This window comes from Gallus gallus, chromosome 2 (genome assembly GCF_016699485.2).
Source record: "Gallus gallus isolate bGalGal1 chromosome 2, bGalGal1.mat.broiler.GRCg7b, whole genome shotgun sequence".
Lineage (NCBI taxonomy): Eukaryota > Metazoa > Chordata > Aves > Galliformes > Phasianidae > Gallus > Gallus gallus.
Genome location: NC_052533.1, coordinates 51,716,207 through 51,731,993, shown reverse-complemented (window position 1 = coordinate 51,731,993; position 15,787 = coordinate 51,716,207). Strand labels below are relative to the sequence as shown.

Genomic DNA, 15,787 nt, shown 5'->3' with positions numbered 1-15,787 from the left:
ACTGCATCTAAAAACAATTCCCTGATTGGTACTTGCTGAAAACTAGAGAAGTTAAGAAAGTAAGCAAGGATTACAGTCTTCAGTGGACTGTATGATCACAGTGGTCTGACAACGTATTCTCCGTCAAAATAATTCATTTGAAATGCAGGCTGTAATGTTCTTAGTTTTCCTCTCTAGACTGTTGGCATCATATGTACAAAACAGTGGAATGTTTGACCAGCAATGTCTTTTGGAAGAGTAAAACAAAACACAAATTACTAATCTACATGTACGGGCAGAAAGCTTGCTCAGAATGCAGGGACAGAGGAAGTGAGCATGAAAGATAATCACAAAACCCCCACAACAACCAAAAAAATCTTCAGGTACAGTAAATTGCGTGGTTTCCAACTAGTGTCCTATACACAAGGCTGACTGTAATTCCAAAGAAGGCTGCATGCCAGTCATAATTTAAATGATTGCTGCTTCATTTACAACCCCTTGCTGGAACCAAGAATTAAGTTTACACAAAGGATTGAGTAGCAGTAGACTGAAACTAATGTAATGGTTTTATGATTTTTGGTTATCAGTATTCCACATCACAACATCAGGCAGTGTACTGGGAGTTAAAGAGCAAATGCTTTAGTTCTGGGTACCTGTCTGGAAGAGAAGAACAACCACGGTCCCCAAGAGCCTTTTCGAGTACTGTTATCATTCCTGCTCAAGGGAACAGATATAAGGGCGCAGGTCATCTGACTCACCCCTCTTCTCGTCTCACTGTGTTCCCTGCCAGATCAGCTCGCTACAGCTGCTCCCAACTGCACACAAGGCTTCAGTATTAGCATAAGGCCTTTGGCTCTCGGACAATCTTTCTCTCAATTACTTTTGATTTATATTGTATTATAGTGTGTTATCCTACATTCCGATACTATATTTAGTAAATTAGTTTGTTTCTCCTCAGATCATTGCTGCTGTTTTTAATTATTTTGGGGTCCACTGTTTCCCTTCCTGGAGGCATGGATTTTCCGAAATCCCTCCGCCCCACTGGTCACGGAACCGGGCCAGACCAGCCCTTAAACCGTTGACAACTAAGAAGAGAAAGATTTGGGGGAAATGGCTAGTAGCATCGGATGAAGCTAAGAAAGCTTCATAACACTGGTATAAGCAAACACCAGAAGGAGAACCACAAGTGGAAAGGATGAACTGCTGAGACTGGGTCACCTCCAAGAAGACTCAAGGCTGAGCCCACAAAGCTGCTCAGCTCTGCTACTGTTAACAGATCAAGGTGAACACCTGAAATCTGCATTCATGTTTATATATTCAAGGACCAAAAACAGGTTTTATTTATTTATTTATTTATCTATCGGTTGGTTGGTTGGTTGGGTTTTTTTGTTTGTTTGGTTGGTTGGTTTTGGGTTTTTGTTTGTTTGTTTGTTTGTTTTTGGCTTGTTGTTGTTGTTGTTAAGAGAGATTTAATCTGCTTGAAACTCAGTTGCCTGTCTTGTAACTCAGGCAGGATACAGTGATGCTGAACTGAGAAAAATCAAGCAAGGAAACCAGAAAGAAAAACAAAGCAAGCTAACACCACCTGGTGACTATCAAATATAATTCTGATGAAGCCTAGAGGCCTGGTTCTGCTAAGATTAAGGAATAATGCCACTGAGCTCATTAGGACCATGCTGACATAAACATTAGAATTAGGCCTGACGGAAGAGGAATGAGGATCAACAGAAGGTGTACAGAAAAACTGAAAGAGAGGAAGTTATTTTTCTACCAAGTTTATTTCACCATCATTAATTCATTTAAGGATGGGAGGCTGGCTCCACCATTTTGCTGGGGGTGAGAAAGGGCTGTGTTGCTGCTACGTGTCAGCGTGTTAAGGGCTTCCTCAGTAGGAGTAAGTTTTCTGCTATAGTAAAAGGATCTGTGGGCACACAAAGGGGAATGGGATAACTAATATGTCTTGTAGAGTGGGGCAGAAAATGAGGCAGCTCTGACCCCTGAGGTGGTTAGGGCCATACTAGAGAATGCCATTCTGGATGTATTAATACAAAGCCTTAAACCTGAATAAGCTTTTTTTTTTTTTTTTTTCCTGCTCCGTGTTCTCAGCAAGCGTCATTGCATCTCACTGTAGCAACAGAACAAGGGGCAACAGGCAGAAACTGGAACACAAGGAGTTCCATACAAACACTGTCAGTGTGACAGAGCACTGAACAGGTTGCCTAGAGAGGTGGTGGGAGGGGCGGTTCCTTCTCTGTAGATACTTAAGACCCATCTGGATGCCTACCTGTGTGACCTGCTGCAGGGAACCTGCTTTGAGGGGTGGGGAGGAACTTGATGACCTCTTGAGGTCCCTTCTAACCCCTGCAATTCTGTGATGCAGTTCTGTACCTGCATTTCCATCTTTCAATAAAAAAGGAGTTTTCAAAACAAAGCCACTGCCTGTACTTCTACACAAGGAATGACCTACATTATTGCCTGAAGATATGGGGAAGACCACCAGACAAGGAGCTTAACATTAAAGAAGGAGCTTAACATTACAAGTAGGGTGGAAAGGTTGTCTCAAGGAATCATTTTTTTGCTATAGCAGACCACTCAATGTGAAAATTGATGAGTACGCTCCTGAAAAGACAAGAGTCCAATCCAAGCGTTTCAGGTATCTAATTCAGTAACTCTTCAGTAGTGAGTGGTTTAATCTCTCAACAGAAAGATGTTACAATACAAATGCCACATCCCTCCATTGGTACTCATTCAAATGCTTAAGGAACTACAACACACGCAATGTCTTTGGATGGTGGAGCAAAGTGATAGGCAACATCTGTTTCCTAGTCTCAGTCTTAGAGGTAGTCATGTCTATGCAGTGTCTGCTTATGTGGCCTAGTTTCCAGGAAGGACACAACCCTATCATGGCTACCTGCAGTCTCAGGTGCTCAGCACCCCAAGGCATCTGTGTTGAGCATGCTTACACATATTTACACCACAAACAAGATACCTTGGACTAGGAGTGATCTTTTAAATGGTCATCTTATGTGTGTGGCTAATTTTTAGGCGAATCAAAAATTTCAAGGGGATTGCAGAAAATCACAGAAGCAAACCTACTGCAACTACTCACATTTGCTATGTAAAGGTATGCACCTCTCCTGATGAAATTCTGGGCCCCAGAAATTGAAATAGATTGAAAATCACTATCTCACTAGCTAAGCGCAACAGTCTGGTTATCTCTCTGACAGCTATTGATTTTGCTTGGGTTAGTCACTCCTGTGTTTCTCTTTCTTTTCCTATACATAGGAAAGGTAATTTCTAAGTGCATGCAAGAACAGTCCCTTGTAAAATGTGGGTCTGATTTTGGCTTATAATTACATAAATATATAATGAATACAACTGCTTCATAGATTAATGCAGCTGTGACCTTGGTAGAACATCTGTACTTGAGACTAAAATGCTGCTCCTGGTAACCAAGAGAGGTATAGTTAGTACACAGTTAGTCAGTTGGTAGTTCAGAAATTACCCAGCTTTTAACTACTTCAGACAGTGTAAAGCAAGAAGGTGGCCAAAAGGAGGAAAGGGGCTTTCCAGTTTTGTTTTTTTTTCTCTACAGAGTAGAAACAACAGGGACAGAACTGGTTATTTGTTCAGACTTGATTTCTGTCTCCTTTGTCACTTTTAAGATTTCCACAATGAGACAAGATACTTGACCCCTGGCTCTCATACAAATATGAAAAATAAGAGCAGGCAACAGCTGAATAATGGATTATTTTTCATTCTTTACGTGAAGGGCTTATAAATACTGCATTCATATAGGAACTCAGAAGAATATGGTAAAACCCTGTCTGTCTCTGATCGGATGAGCAGTATTTGGTCAGCTGCTGCTATCACACCAACCATCCCAAAAACCTACCCTGTGCCTTACTGTATCCTCAGCTCACTCTTCTCAGACCCCAAGGGGAAAGCCACTCTGCAAAGGAATTCTCGTTGTTGTCTGCAAAGGTAGCAAGTGTCCTGTCTTTCCAGCCTGCAAATTTCTTTGTTCTGTCTGTGGTTTTGTGCTTTATCCATTGATATACAACACCTCAGATGGCCTTTTTTTCTTTTTATAACATAGGCTGCAGGCCTCTCTTTAGCACAACAATGCAGACATACAACCTAATTTAAGGCGTAGAACAAGGAAGACATAGATAAACTGTATCATGACAGTTCTTACTTTTCTGGAGGAGAAAGTATAAATTTCTCATACCTGCAGGAATATGGACTTCTAATTAATCATCAAGCCCCTTATTAAACACAACATTAGTTCTCTGTATCTCAAAGTGCTCCCAATGGTCAAACATCCTTACTGTATCTAATTTCTTAATCAGCTTTGGGAGATTGTAAGCAGCCTGCTGGTAGAGGGCAGTGGGCATCCAAGAATTTGATATTTGCCTAAATTTAACATACTTACGTATAGCGAATCTTTTTCTCCATCAGGCCACCATAGGACCAAATACAGAAAAGGACATGGGTACTAATGATGAGTAGTTAGGTACTTGTTAGGTACTAGTTAGGTACATCAAGTCTTTCAAAATTTTCATTCAAGGTCTCCCTGTGCAGAAACAGTTAGAAGCATCAAGGTGACTTCAGTGTTGAGTGATCCTTGATGCAGTTCACTGGAGCTCAAATCACCTACAAGCCTTCCCATCCCACTAACAGGAAGACAGAAGAAATTACTTCTCAGCCTTGCCCTACGATTCTTAACTGGAGCATGGAAAAGTTCATGCTCTGATGAATATTCAAGGCAAGTGGCTACATTTCGAAAAGCTGAGGCATAAGTCACAACTGTGGAGGTAAGAGGGAGTAGGACTGCATTTCCTGCTCCATAGGCATAGGTCTATTGAACCTAGCTGTGATGTTTTGTGCCTGTTTAAAACTACGGTAGGTCTGATAATTACTGTCTTCTTTCAATACATAAACCACATACTTTCATTCTGGAGTTGAACTTACATAAGCAAACAGGCCCTTTCCCTAGATGTTCACCTCAACATGGTAACCCTGGCCCAAATACAGGTCTCTGTTTCCATACTCTGCCAGCCATTCAAGATGCCTGGAATCATACAAAACTGCAGAGGTGGTCCCTTCTTCCTTCCCATGATGGTTTCAAATCAAATGGAAGAAAAAATCAACAACTAGGTTACTGCCCTAAGCACACAGCTGCTGACATTTTATGCAACTGTAATTGCAATTGGAAAGCAGAGCTTATCATCAGGAAAGCTAACTTAATTAAAAGCAGTAAACATAGCAGGATGTGGAGCACAGAAAGTAACTCCCACAGTGCAACATCCCCATACCTAAACTGTGGTGTTTTCCCTGTTCTTGGGGCTACAGTGAGAGAGGACATCTTTTCTACTGTTTCTATCTGGAACATTTTTCAGGTTCTTGGTAACATAAAAATATTGTTATAGACTGGCAAGCAAGCAAATAAGGACTTCCATTCTAAACCCAAATTAATATGACCGAGTAACAAATACAACAAAATTTAATCAACGAAGGAAGAGGAACCAGTGGAAATACACAACAGATACATTTCAAAAGCCACAGGAAAAACAATACAATCCGCATTCTCCAAAATAACAAGAACTGCCTGCTCCTAAACACTGCAGAACATATGCTTGCTAATATTCATAGAATCATAGAATCTTAGAATCATAGAATGGCCAGGGATGGGGCATTCACAACCTCCTTGGGCAACCAGTTCCAGTGCATCACCACCCTCTGAGTGAAAAACTTCTTCCTAATATCTAACCTAAATCTCCTATCTTAGTTTAAAACCATTCCTTGTTGACCTATCATTATTCACCCATGTAAACAGTCGTACCCCCTCCTGTTTGTACACTCCCTTCAAGTACTGGAAGGCCGCAATGAGGTCTCCCCGGAGCCTTCTTTTCTCCAAGCTAAACAAGCCCGGTTCCTTCAACTTTTCTTCACAGGAGAGGTGCTCCAGCCCTCTGATAATCTTAGTGGCCCTCCCCTGGATCCGTTCAAAGAGCTATGCATCTTTCTTTTGCTGGAGGCCCCAGGCTTGGACTCAGAACCCCAGATGGGGCCTCACAAGAGCTGGTTGGACTGGGTGATCCTGTGGGTCTTTTCCAACCTTGGTGATTCTATGATTCTGTGAGTAGAGAGGACAATCACCTCCCTATTCTTCATGTTCGAACATTCTTTTTTTTTTTTTTTTAATTTTTATTAAAGTTCTTATACTACTTCCAAAAGGAAAATTAAACATTATTTAACATAAATATGCATATTTACAGCTGTCTGCTGTATGTAGTAAGCTATTTTCTATGGCAGAAACATTTAAGCCTAAAAATACTGCACTTGTCTGATCATTTCTTTAGCATTAATTCAGGTCCAGCAACAGATAAGAACTAGAAGAGGTTACAGGATGACACTCTTCTATGCTGCTTCTGTCCTTCCCATCAATGGTAGTATTCTCTTCCAAATAAAGGTTCCATGTTTCTTTATGAAGATCTTTCATGTAGTAACCCTCCAAAACATACTCATACAGGGAATGCATGACTAAGCTTCAGTGTAAAGAGTCAGTGCTCAGGAGGTGGAACAAAGGCTACAAAGGAAACAGGCTACAAAGGAGGAGTTTAGAAAACATCACATGCACAAATAGGGATGGCTTTAGGAAAGCCAAAGGTCCCCTACAACTGATACCTGCAAGGGACACCAAAGTGCAGCAAGAGCTTCCACCCCTACACTAGCAGTGGAAGAAAAAGCTGAAAGGAAACACAGACCCTCTGTTCTTGCTGAGTGATTTAGTCACAGCAGAAGCAGATAAGGCTGAAGTATTCAATGCATTTTTCAACTCACTGCTCATTAGCAATATCTCTCAAGCCTCTGTGGCTACAGGTAGTGTTGGAGGTGATGAATTACCAGAAGCTGATGAGGATCATGTCACAGGTTACTTACATAGACATACAAGTCCATAGGACTAGAGAAGCTTCACCCAAAGATACAGATAGAGAGAGCTGGCCAATGTCGTAACACTTTTTAGCATCTCTAAAAAGTCAGAGACTGCGGGAGATCCCCAGACACTGGAAAAATGCAAATTTTTGCCCATCTTTAAATTAGGTCAAAAGGATAATCTGGAGATCCCTAAGCCAATCATACTTACGTCAGCTGCTGGCAAAATAATAATAATTTAAAAAAATCAAAGACCAAGTTCTCCTGAGACGCATTTATGGGCATATGAAGAAGAAAGGGACTAAGAACAGTTGGTATGAATTTACTACAGTAAATCACTCCTGTTCAGACTGAGGGCCTCTGGACAAGTCAGAGATCCGGACGAATTAAAAAAAACCCTAAACAGCTAGTAGGACAGCAGGACTCAAAGGACAGTGGTCTATAGGTCACACTCTCCCCAGAGAGTATGAAAAACCACTAGCAGTACTGCAGAGATCTAAAGTTCTGTTGATGGGCATGTCAGTGGAACTAAGGTACACTCACCAAGTTCACGAGATAATACTAAAGGTGGGGAAGATCAGCTAGTGAGCTCAACAGCCTGAGAGGAACCTCATAAAAAAAAAAAAAAGACAAATGCAAAAGCTTTGCCTGTGGGAAGGACAAACATTTTGTATGGAACAGCTCTGCTGGAAAGGCCCTTGGGGTCACACTCAATATCAAGCTAAACACAAGCCAGCAGTGTACCATGGCAGCAATAAAGGCAAACAGAGGCCTAGCAAGTTAATCAAGCAAAGTAATTATCATCTTTCACCAAGCACTTGCTGGACCATATCTAAAATAATATATTTGATTTTTCAGCCCCGGTAAAAAGACTGACTATCAACTGCGGTAAGCTTAGCAGAGGGCCACAAAGAGGCTCAGAGACCTCACCTGCTCTGTGAGGAGGCTGAGGAACTTGAGCTTGTTCAATCTAGGAAAAAAAATGGCTTCAAAGGGACCCAAGAGCAGCCTGCCAGGACACAGGAGGTTACTGAGAAGATGGAGTCAGGTTCTTCCTGGTGGTGCAGCATGGGACAACAGACGTAAACTGAAACAAAGGAGGTTCTGACTTGATATGCAGCAAAAAGATGTATCTACCATGAGGACAGTCAGACAGCAGAGCATACTGTCCAGAGAGATTGTGCCATCTCTTCCCTTGTAGTTTTTCCAAGACCCAACTGGATAAAGCCCTGAGTAACCCAGTCTGACCTGTTCTGAGCAGGAGGTTGGACAGGAAATATCCTGAGAACCTTCCCCTCTTTTCCTGACTACTTCTCTTAGCATATCACACATTAAGAACCTCAACACACCATTATTCAACAGGATGATTTGAAATAATCTTAAAACTATACTGGATAATACCAAAATTCTTTTCTTCAAGTTACCCAGACCCCTTACTGCATGTGACTACCTCACTGATCCAGAAACATTACCCATGGTATTTCCATATCTCTGGACATGTGCTTACACTCAGAAACATTTGTGCTGCTTTATTAAAATGCCACCAAGTCTAGAAAGGTTTAGAGGAATGCAGGGCCTAGCATCTGGAATTTATCACTTTGTTAAATGCTCAGATGCAAAGGTAGCTAACAACAGGAGGAAAAATAAACAGCGAAGACCTGTGGAAATGGTCAGTCCTATCTGGAACATACTTCACCCTTCAATACATAGGGTATATTTGTGTACATTCACAATCATTACAATGAAACTACTCATCAGTAAAATGTAAGGCAGCCTGACTTCTACTATTCATTCCTGATTCAGAAGTGAAAAAGCCAATTAGTGTATCTTAAATGTTGCTGGCATCTGTAAAAAGAGAAGGAGGTTCTGCAGTCTAATGCATTTACTATGCTATGCTCTATGTCATTAATTGTTGCGTCAAGAGAAGTATCTCCACAGCGTTCTCCGCCAACTATCAGCATTTGAAGTACATCGAGAGCAAGACCAACTTAGTTTATTTAAGTGAGGGCAGGATGATGATCCTTATGAAAAATCACATACAGGCCTGCCCAAACAGCTTGTCAACAGTTTATGGGCTGGTTAAGCCCAGTTCCCAGTTAAGCCCAGCAGAGGGATCCGCAGATCCATGGCCCAGGAAAAGAGATAAGGGAAAAAGGGTAGAGAAATGGGCCCCAAAACAAAACAGCAGCAATGATCTGAGGAGAAACAAACTAATTTACGAAATACGGTATCAGAATACAAGATAACACACAATAATACAATATAATACAATATAATTAGAATTGGAGCTAATAAATCAAATATAATGAGAGAGTATCTGAAAGCTGTAGGCCTTACACTAGTGCTGAGGCGATGCATGTGGTTGGGTCAAGCAGCAGGGAGGCGAGCTGAAAAAGGGAAGGTCTTGTGACCTTGCCAGGGGTTGTATCTCTGCCTGAACACAAAGTCTTCTGGGGTATGTAGTTCTTCTCTTCCGGACAAGTGCCCGGAACTGGAGCATTAACTCTTTAACTTCCAGTGCACTACATGATGTTATGATGTGAAATACCAACAACAAAAAATCATAAAACGATAACACAGCTTCAATTCTGAATTGCCTTCAGTGCATCCAAACAAGTAGAAGTATGATCTAATTCTTTCAGCACAGTTGTGGACTTATTTTTCCTGGTCTTATAAATATTTTGCTAAAGTAAAAGAAAAGTAACCGAGTGACAATATCTCATGACTCAGGCAAGCAGTTGGTTTGGTTAGAGAAGTAAATTAAGAGTTCTCTTGGAAATTCACTTTATCAACAGCCAAACAGCAGTGCATCTCTAAAAATCCTTACAAGCTTTCATGATGGTTACCACTCTGAAATAAGCTATATCTTAAGCTAACAGATTCACACAGAAAACATAGAAAAGTTTAGAAAATGAGAGAAACATCACAGAATCACTGGGGTAAGAAGGCGCCTCTGGAGATCATCTTGTTCAAATCCCCCTGCTAAAGTAGGCTCCCTATAGTAGGTTACACAAGTAAGTGCCCAGGTTGGTTATGAATCTCCAGAGAAGGAAACTCCACAACCTGTCTGGGTAGCTTGTTCTAGTGCTCTGCCACACTCAAAGTAAACAAGTTCTTTCTCATGCTCATATGGAACTTTTGTGTGTTCCAGTATGTGCTTCCCTTGTACTGTCACTGTGCTCCACTGAAAAGAGTCTGGCCTCACCAGGACTTTAGACGTTTATGATCGTTGATAAAATTCCAGTTTCTGTGGCATGAGTGAGTTGACTTAACTCAGTCAAGGGTCAAACAAATGCCAAAGCAATGGGGCACTATCCTAGGACACTAAGATTGGTGTTGTGTATCTCCTTCACGATACAGACATGAAAAGACAGCACAGGTAGGAAGCAGCAAGGGATCCTATCCAACAAGAAATGAAATTGCAGAAGTAACAAATCAGGAAACTCCAGGCACTGATTCTGTACAGTTTTGGTGCAAGCTCCCCTTTTAATCTTACAGGGTTTATACACACTCAAACAGCTTCTCATTGCCTCCTTCCAAATACCCTCATCTATCCTCTGAGCTTTATGATCCCCAAATCCTCACTGCCTTTCTTTACTGTTTCTTCTTCCTCACTTCAACTCATAATCACAATAATAATAATGGCATTAATAAGGTGCTCATCACCATCACAATAACCACTGACCACACTCATCCCACCATTTTCCCCTTCCTTTTTCCATTTACTTACACCGTCCAGCTGACTGGACAGTGTCACACATTTATGTAATACCTTGGAAAACATGGTGCTGTAGTGAGATAGAAGAGGCTTGCAAACTTGTCCATGCAGACATGTTGCGCACAGACTTGAAAATTCCTCTCTGTTTGATGTCTGTAAACTCTCACCAAATAAGGCTTCAGTTACAATGGTCCATCGATAATCTGAACGTAGGAATTTTAAACTTACTGCACAGGCTTAATAGGCCAGTTAACTTCCCTGCCATGGGTGGTGTAAAGTTAATTGCACATGCGATGTATGATACACGGGGTGGTCACATACAAGGGGGAATAGGGAGTCTGTAACCTCCAAGTACTTCAGCCAATGAAGAAAGGAGAAAGAACAGTGTGGTCAGGAAGAGGGGATAAAAAAGAGGCTGCAACCTCTGATGGGTTGAGAGTCATGCCTACAGAGAAATGCCCCCAGTAGACTCTCTATTTGAATAAAGAAAGCTAAAGACTCTCCTCTGGCTCTTTTGGGGATTAAGATAATTGAGCAAGCCTATCTGAGCAAAACAAATTTCCCAACATGTAGTAACTATCACAAAAAACATAATTACAGTTTGTGTTCTTTTGATTGGCCTGACATAGCCAACATACAACAGATTTCTCTCCACACTAAAAATCAAAATAAAATCTCTCAAATCATGCAATCCTTTCTAACAGCCATATATAATCCCTCTCTCGATTCTCTGTTTAATTCACAACTTTCTTCCTTCCCATCTTCAAAGCTGTGTGCAATTTCAATTAACCTCTTTGATGAACTAGAAAATAAACGCTGTTTTTCAGCAAGGTAATCCATATTAGTGCACCAAAAAAAAAAAAAAATTAAAAACCACCCAGTAAACTAGTAATCAAATGGAAACCAGTTAAGAAGCAACCTTGTGTGCATCAGATCTACTGCAGAGACCTATTGCAGAGATCTATGGCAGAGCCTCCCCTTTATACTCCTTGCTTTCACAGGACTCAGTATCTTGTGGCATAAAGAGTTTGAGCTAACAACCATAACAACCAATATCCAAGCAGCTACCCCTTTGTATTAACAAGGAAAAAAAACACTGACTGCAAAAATACATGGGCAGCAATGTAAGCAGAACACCAAGGTGAAGATGAATAATGAACTCCTGAATGTCAAGTTACAGGGGGATATTCATAACATCTCAGCTTCTTCCCCACATTGCAACAAAATAAAATGTAGGTGGAACCAAAGTCCTGCTGTTATTAGAATGCAAAGAAAATAATTCTAGCCAACCATTTATGCAGAAACATTTTATATATACAGTATGGGCCATTCTAAAACATTCTTAACATTTAGAATCATAGAATGCCCTGGATTGAAAAAGACCACAATGATCATCGAGTTTCAACCCCCCTGCTATGTGCAGGGTCGCCAACCACTAGACCAGGCTGCCCAGAACCACATCCAGCCTGGCCTTGAATGCCTCCAGGGATGGGGACCCTCCCCTCACAACCTCCCTCACAACCTCCTTGGGCAACCTGTTCCAGTGTGTCACCACCTTCTGGGTGAAAAACTTCCTCCTAATATCCAACCTAAACCTCACCTGTCCCAGTCTAAAACCATTCCCCCTTGTCCTGTCACTATCCACCCTTGTAAACAACGGTTCCCCCTCCTGTTTATATGCTCCCTTCAAGTACTGGAAAGCCACAATGAGGTCTCCCTAGAGCCTTCTCTTCTCCAAGCTAAACAAGCCCAGTTCCTTCAACCTTTCCTCATAGGAGAGCTGCTCCAGCCCTCTGATCATCTTAGTGGCCCTCCTCTGGACCCGTTCCAAGAGCTCCATGTCCTTCCTGTACTGGGGACCCCAGGCCTGGACGCAGTACTCCAGATGGGGCCTCACAAGAGCTGAGTAGAGGGGCACAACCACCTCCCTCTCCCTGCTGGCCACTCCTTTTTTAATGCAGCCCAGAACACAGTTGGCCTTCCAGGCTGCAAGGGCGCAGTGATGGCTTATGTCCAGCTTCTTATCTACCAGGACCATCAAGTCCTTCTCCGCAGGGCTGCTCTCAAGGAGATCATCCCCCAGTTTGTATAAATACCTGGGATTGCCCCGACAAAAGTGCAACACTTTGCACTTGGCCTTGTTGAACCTCATTGGGTTTTCATGGGCCCACTTCTCCAGCCTGTCCAGGTCCCTCTGGATGGCTTCCCTTCTCTCCAATGTATTGACTGCACTGCTCAGCTTGGTGTCATCCGCTAATTTGCTGAGGGTGCACTTGATGCCATCATCTATATCGCTGATGAAGAGTACCGATACAAAGACCAACCCCTGCGGGACACCGCTTGTGACCAGCCTCTACCCTGACACAGAACCATTAACCACATCCCTTCGTCTGCATCCAGCCAGCCAATTCCTAATCCATTGAACAGTCAATTTCAGTCACCTGAAAAATAGGCAGTAAAAATTGCAGGCAAAAACACTTCCTCATCAGTTAATATTCAGAATCACAGAAAATTAAACCACACAGTGGTTTGATCTTTCAGGGAGCTTTGTTTCTTGCCTGGCTTCCTGACTGCTTTTTGTCTCTAGCGTTTCTCTCCTGCTTCTGGCAGGTGAAATGGAGGTGGAGAAGAAAAAGGAGGAAGGTTCCTGGGGAGCATCAGGATTACAGTAATTTCCTACCTGTGAGCGGGGAAGAGTTTGCTCAGGTAGCAATGACCTGTTGCTGCTACCTACTCCCCACCCCCCCCCCCCCTTTTTTTTTTTAACTTAGGTTTAATAGATGTTTGCAGTTATAACATTACATAACCCAAAGTCTAGTGCATTCATCTCTTTTCTGCTCCCAAATACACAGGAACAATAATCGCCCACTCATACATTTTGTCCTCCTCTTTATTGTTGCTGTGAGCAATTTAAAACAAAAAACTGCAATTTAGAAGGATCCTCCATCATGCACCTACCATTAGCATTTGGTTAACACCCAAACCTGATGCGAATATAGATGCCACCCATCAGAATGGTAGTTATGCCATAGATAATAAATCATCTCAAACCCCTAAATTAAGCAACAGTATTACCACAGGGACAAAGCTACTCTTGGTATGCTGCTTGATCACCTTCCCTTGTTCAAAACAAAGAGAGAACTCGTCACACAACTCCACTTATGTTTCCTTTTATCATTCTGAAAAGAGAGCTGTTTAATATCCAACATTTTGTTTCCAACTGGAAAGATCATCTGAATGCATGGAAATGAGTGTATACTTTTTTTCTTTTTTTAATATTGGGGGGGGAGGGGCAGAATAGATAAGAATAGATGGGGAAAGTGGGGAAATAAAATTTCTTGCACATTCACTTTTAAATTAGATAGGGAAAAGGTCTCAAAGAAGTTATGGAAAAGGTATAATCCATGAAAGAATAACATTCTAAGAGCTGAAAGAATCTAGTTACCTCTTGTTCACTAGAAAACACAAAAAGGAAAGTGATGACTACTTACATATAATACGTAGGATATAACCCTTCAAAGTACCAGCAGTGCTTTTTGGCCTCTGTACACTACAAAGAAAGAAAAACACCTTATTAATGTTTACACAGAACAAAGTGCAGTTATAAACACAAACACTGAGTGTTTATAAATACTGTTATTTTGAGTAATTAGAAAAGGTGTCTTTTCCCAAAGAATTCACAATCCGAAAGCATATAACTGGGAACTCAGATAATCTGAACTGTGACATGCCCTATTCAGGTTCAAATCCTTCACAGTGGGCTTTGTCTATGGGGCCTCAAAGGTTAACATGATTCATGACTACAGTTAATAGATTCTGTGCATTGCATGCATTGCCTGGTAAAAGTGGTGTCTTAAAAGAATATGGAGAATTTAAGATCTCACTGTGGCTGTAGTCACTTAAGAGATTTCCATCATATGTTGCGTTTGAAGATGCAAGGCATAAGATTGCACAGTGAATTGCAGGAAATTATCCATCTTCATGGAATTCTCTACATGTGGAGCCAAGCTTGGAAAGGAACAAAACAGAGATCCCACTTCATCTTCCAACATCTTGGGAATGTTTCAAGTGTTCATTAAATAACTTGGGAAAGGAAACTGCTTTCTGCAGTCCAGGAGCATTGATGTCTTTTGCAAATTGTCAGCATATCCTTGCTAAGGGATGGTGACAGGCATTTTCTCAGGGGGGAGAGGATGGTGATGCAGGCGGTGTGAGAAATGCATATCACTACAGGCACTGCTGGAGTACAGACAGCAGCTAAGAATCATAGAATCATAGAATCACATGGTTGGAAAGGACCTACAAGATCATCTAGTCCAATCATCCTCCCATTACCATTGCTACCACAAGCCACTAAATCATATCTCAGAGCTCCTTATTCAGATGCCTCTTGAATGCTGCCAGAGACGGCATCTCCACCACCTCCCTGGGCAGGCCATTCCAGAGCCTGACCACTGCCTGAGAGAAAAAGTTTTTCCTTATGTCTAATCTAAACCTCCTCTGCTACAATCTGTGGCCATTTCCTTGGGTCCTGTTTGTTGCCTGGGAGAAGAGGCCAAACCCCTCCTCATCTCAACCTCCCTTCAGGAAATTGTAGAGTGCAATAAGGTCTCCTCTGAGCTTCTTCTTCTCCAGACTAAACAATCCCAGTTCCCTCAGCCGCTCCTCATAAGATTTGTGCTCCAGACCCCTCACCAGTCTTGTTGCCTTTCTCTGGCTCCAGGGCCTCAATGTCTTTCTTGTAGTGAGGGGCCCAAAACTGAACACAATACTCAAGGTGCAGCCTCACCAGTGCTGAGTACAAGGGGATGATTACCTCCCTGCTCCTGCTGGCCACACTATTTCTAATGCAGGCCAGGATGGCAGTGGCCCTCTTGGCCACCTGGGCACACTGCTGGCTCACATTCTGCTGAGCATCAACCAACACCCCCAGGTCCCTTTCCTCTTCAAGGTCAGAACAATAGTTACACTTAAAAAAGAAAAACAGATGTCAAGCCCAAACTACATATACAAGGCACAGAATACTTCTGAATATCCTGCTGACAGTGCTAGCATAAAATGGTGCCTCCCTTGCACATATAGTTCCAGAAGCTCCACCACAAACTGCATTATCTGATCACATATAGACTGGGATTCTGGGACACCTCCACA

At 42.0% G+C, this 15,787-nt stretch overlaps 1 protein-coding gene across 11 annotated transcripts in view; it reads right to left on the bottom strand.

Moving 5' to 3' along the window:
- VOPP1 (vesicular, overexpressed in cancer, prosurvival protein 1) overlaps window positions 1–15,787 on the bottom strand; it is a 94,198-nt gene that overhangs the window by 11,381 nt on the left and 67,030 nt on the right. For 9 of the 11 annotated variants that reach the window (XM_046938357.1, XM_046938358.1, XM_040692589.2 and 6 more), the window contains one exon: window positions 14,128–14,186. The exons of 1 other annotated variant lie outside the window; for it this stretch is intronic. In XM_046938357.1, coding sequence (XP_046794313.1) covers window positions 14,128–14,186 — 59 coding nt within the window. Of the gene's footprint in view, window positions 1–9,255; window positions 9,317–14,127; window positions 14,187–15,787 lie in introns of those variants that run through there. One more of the 11 variants, XM_046938356.1, reaches the window with a different exon arrangement.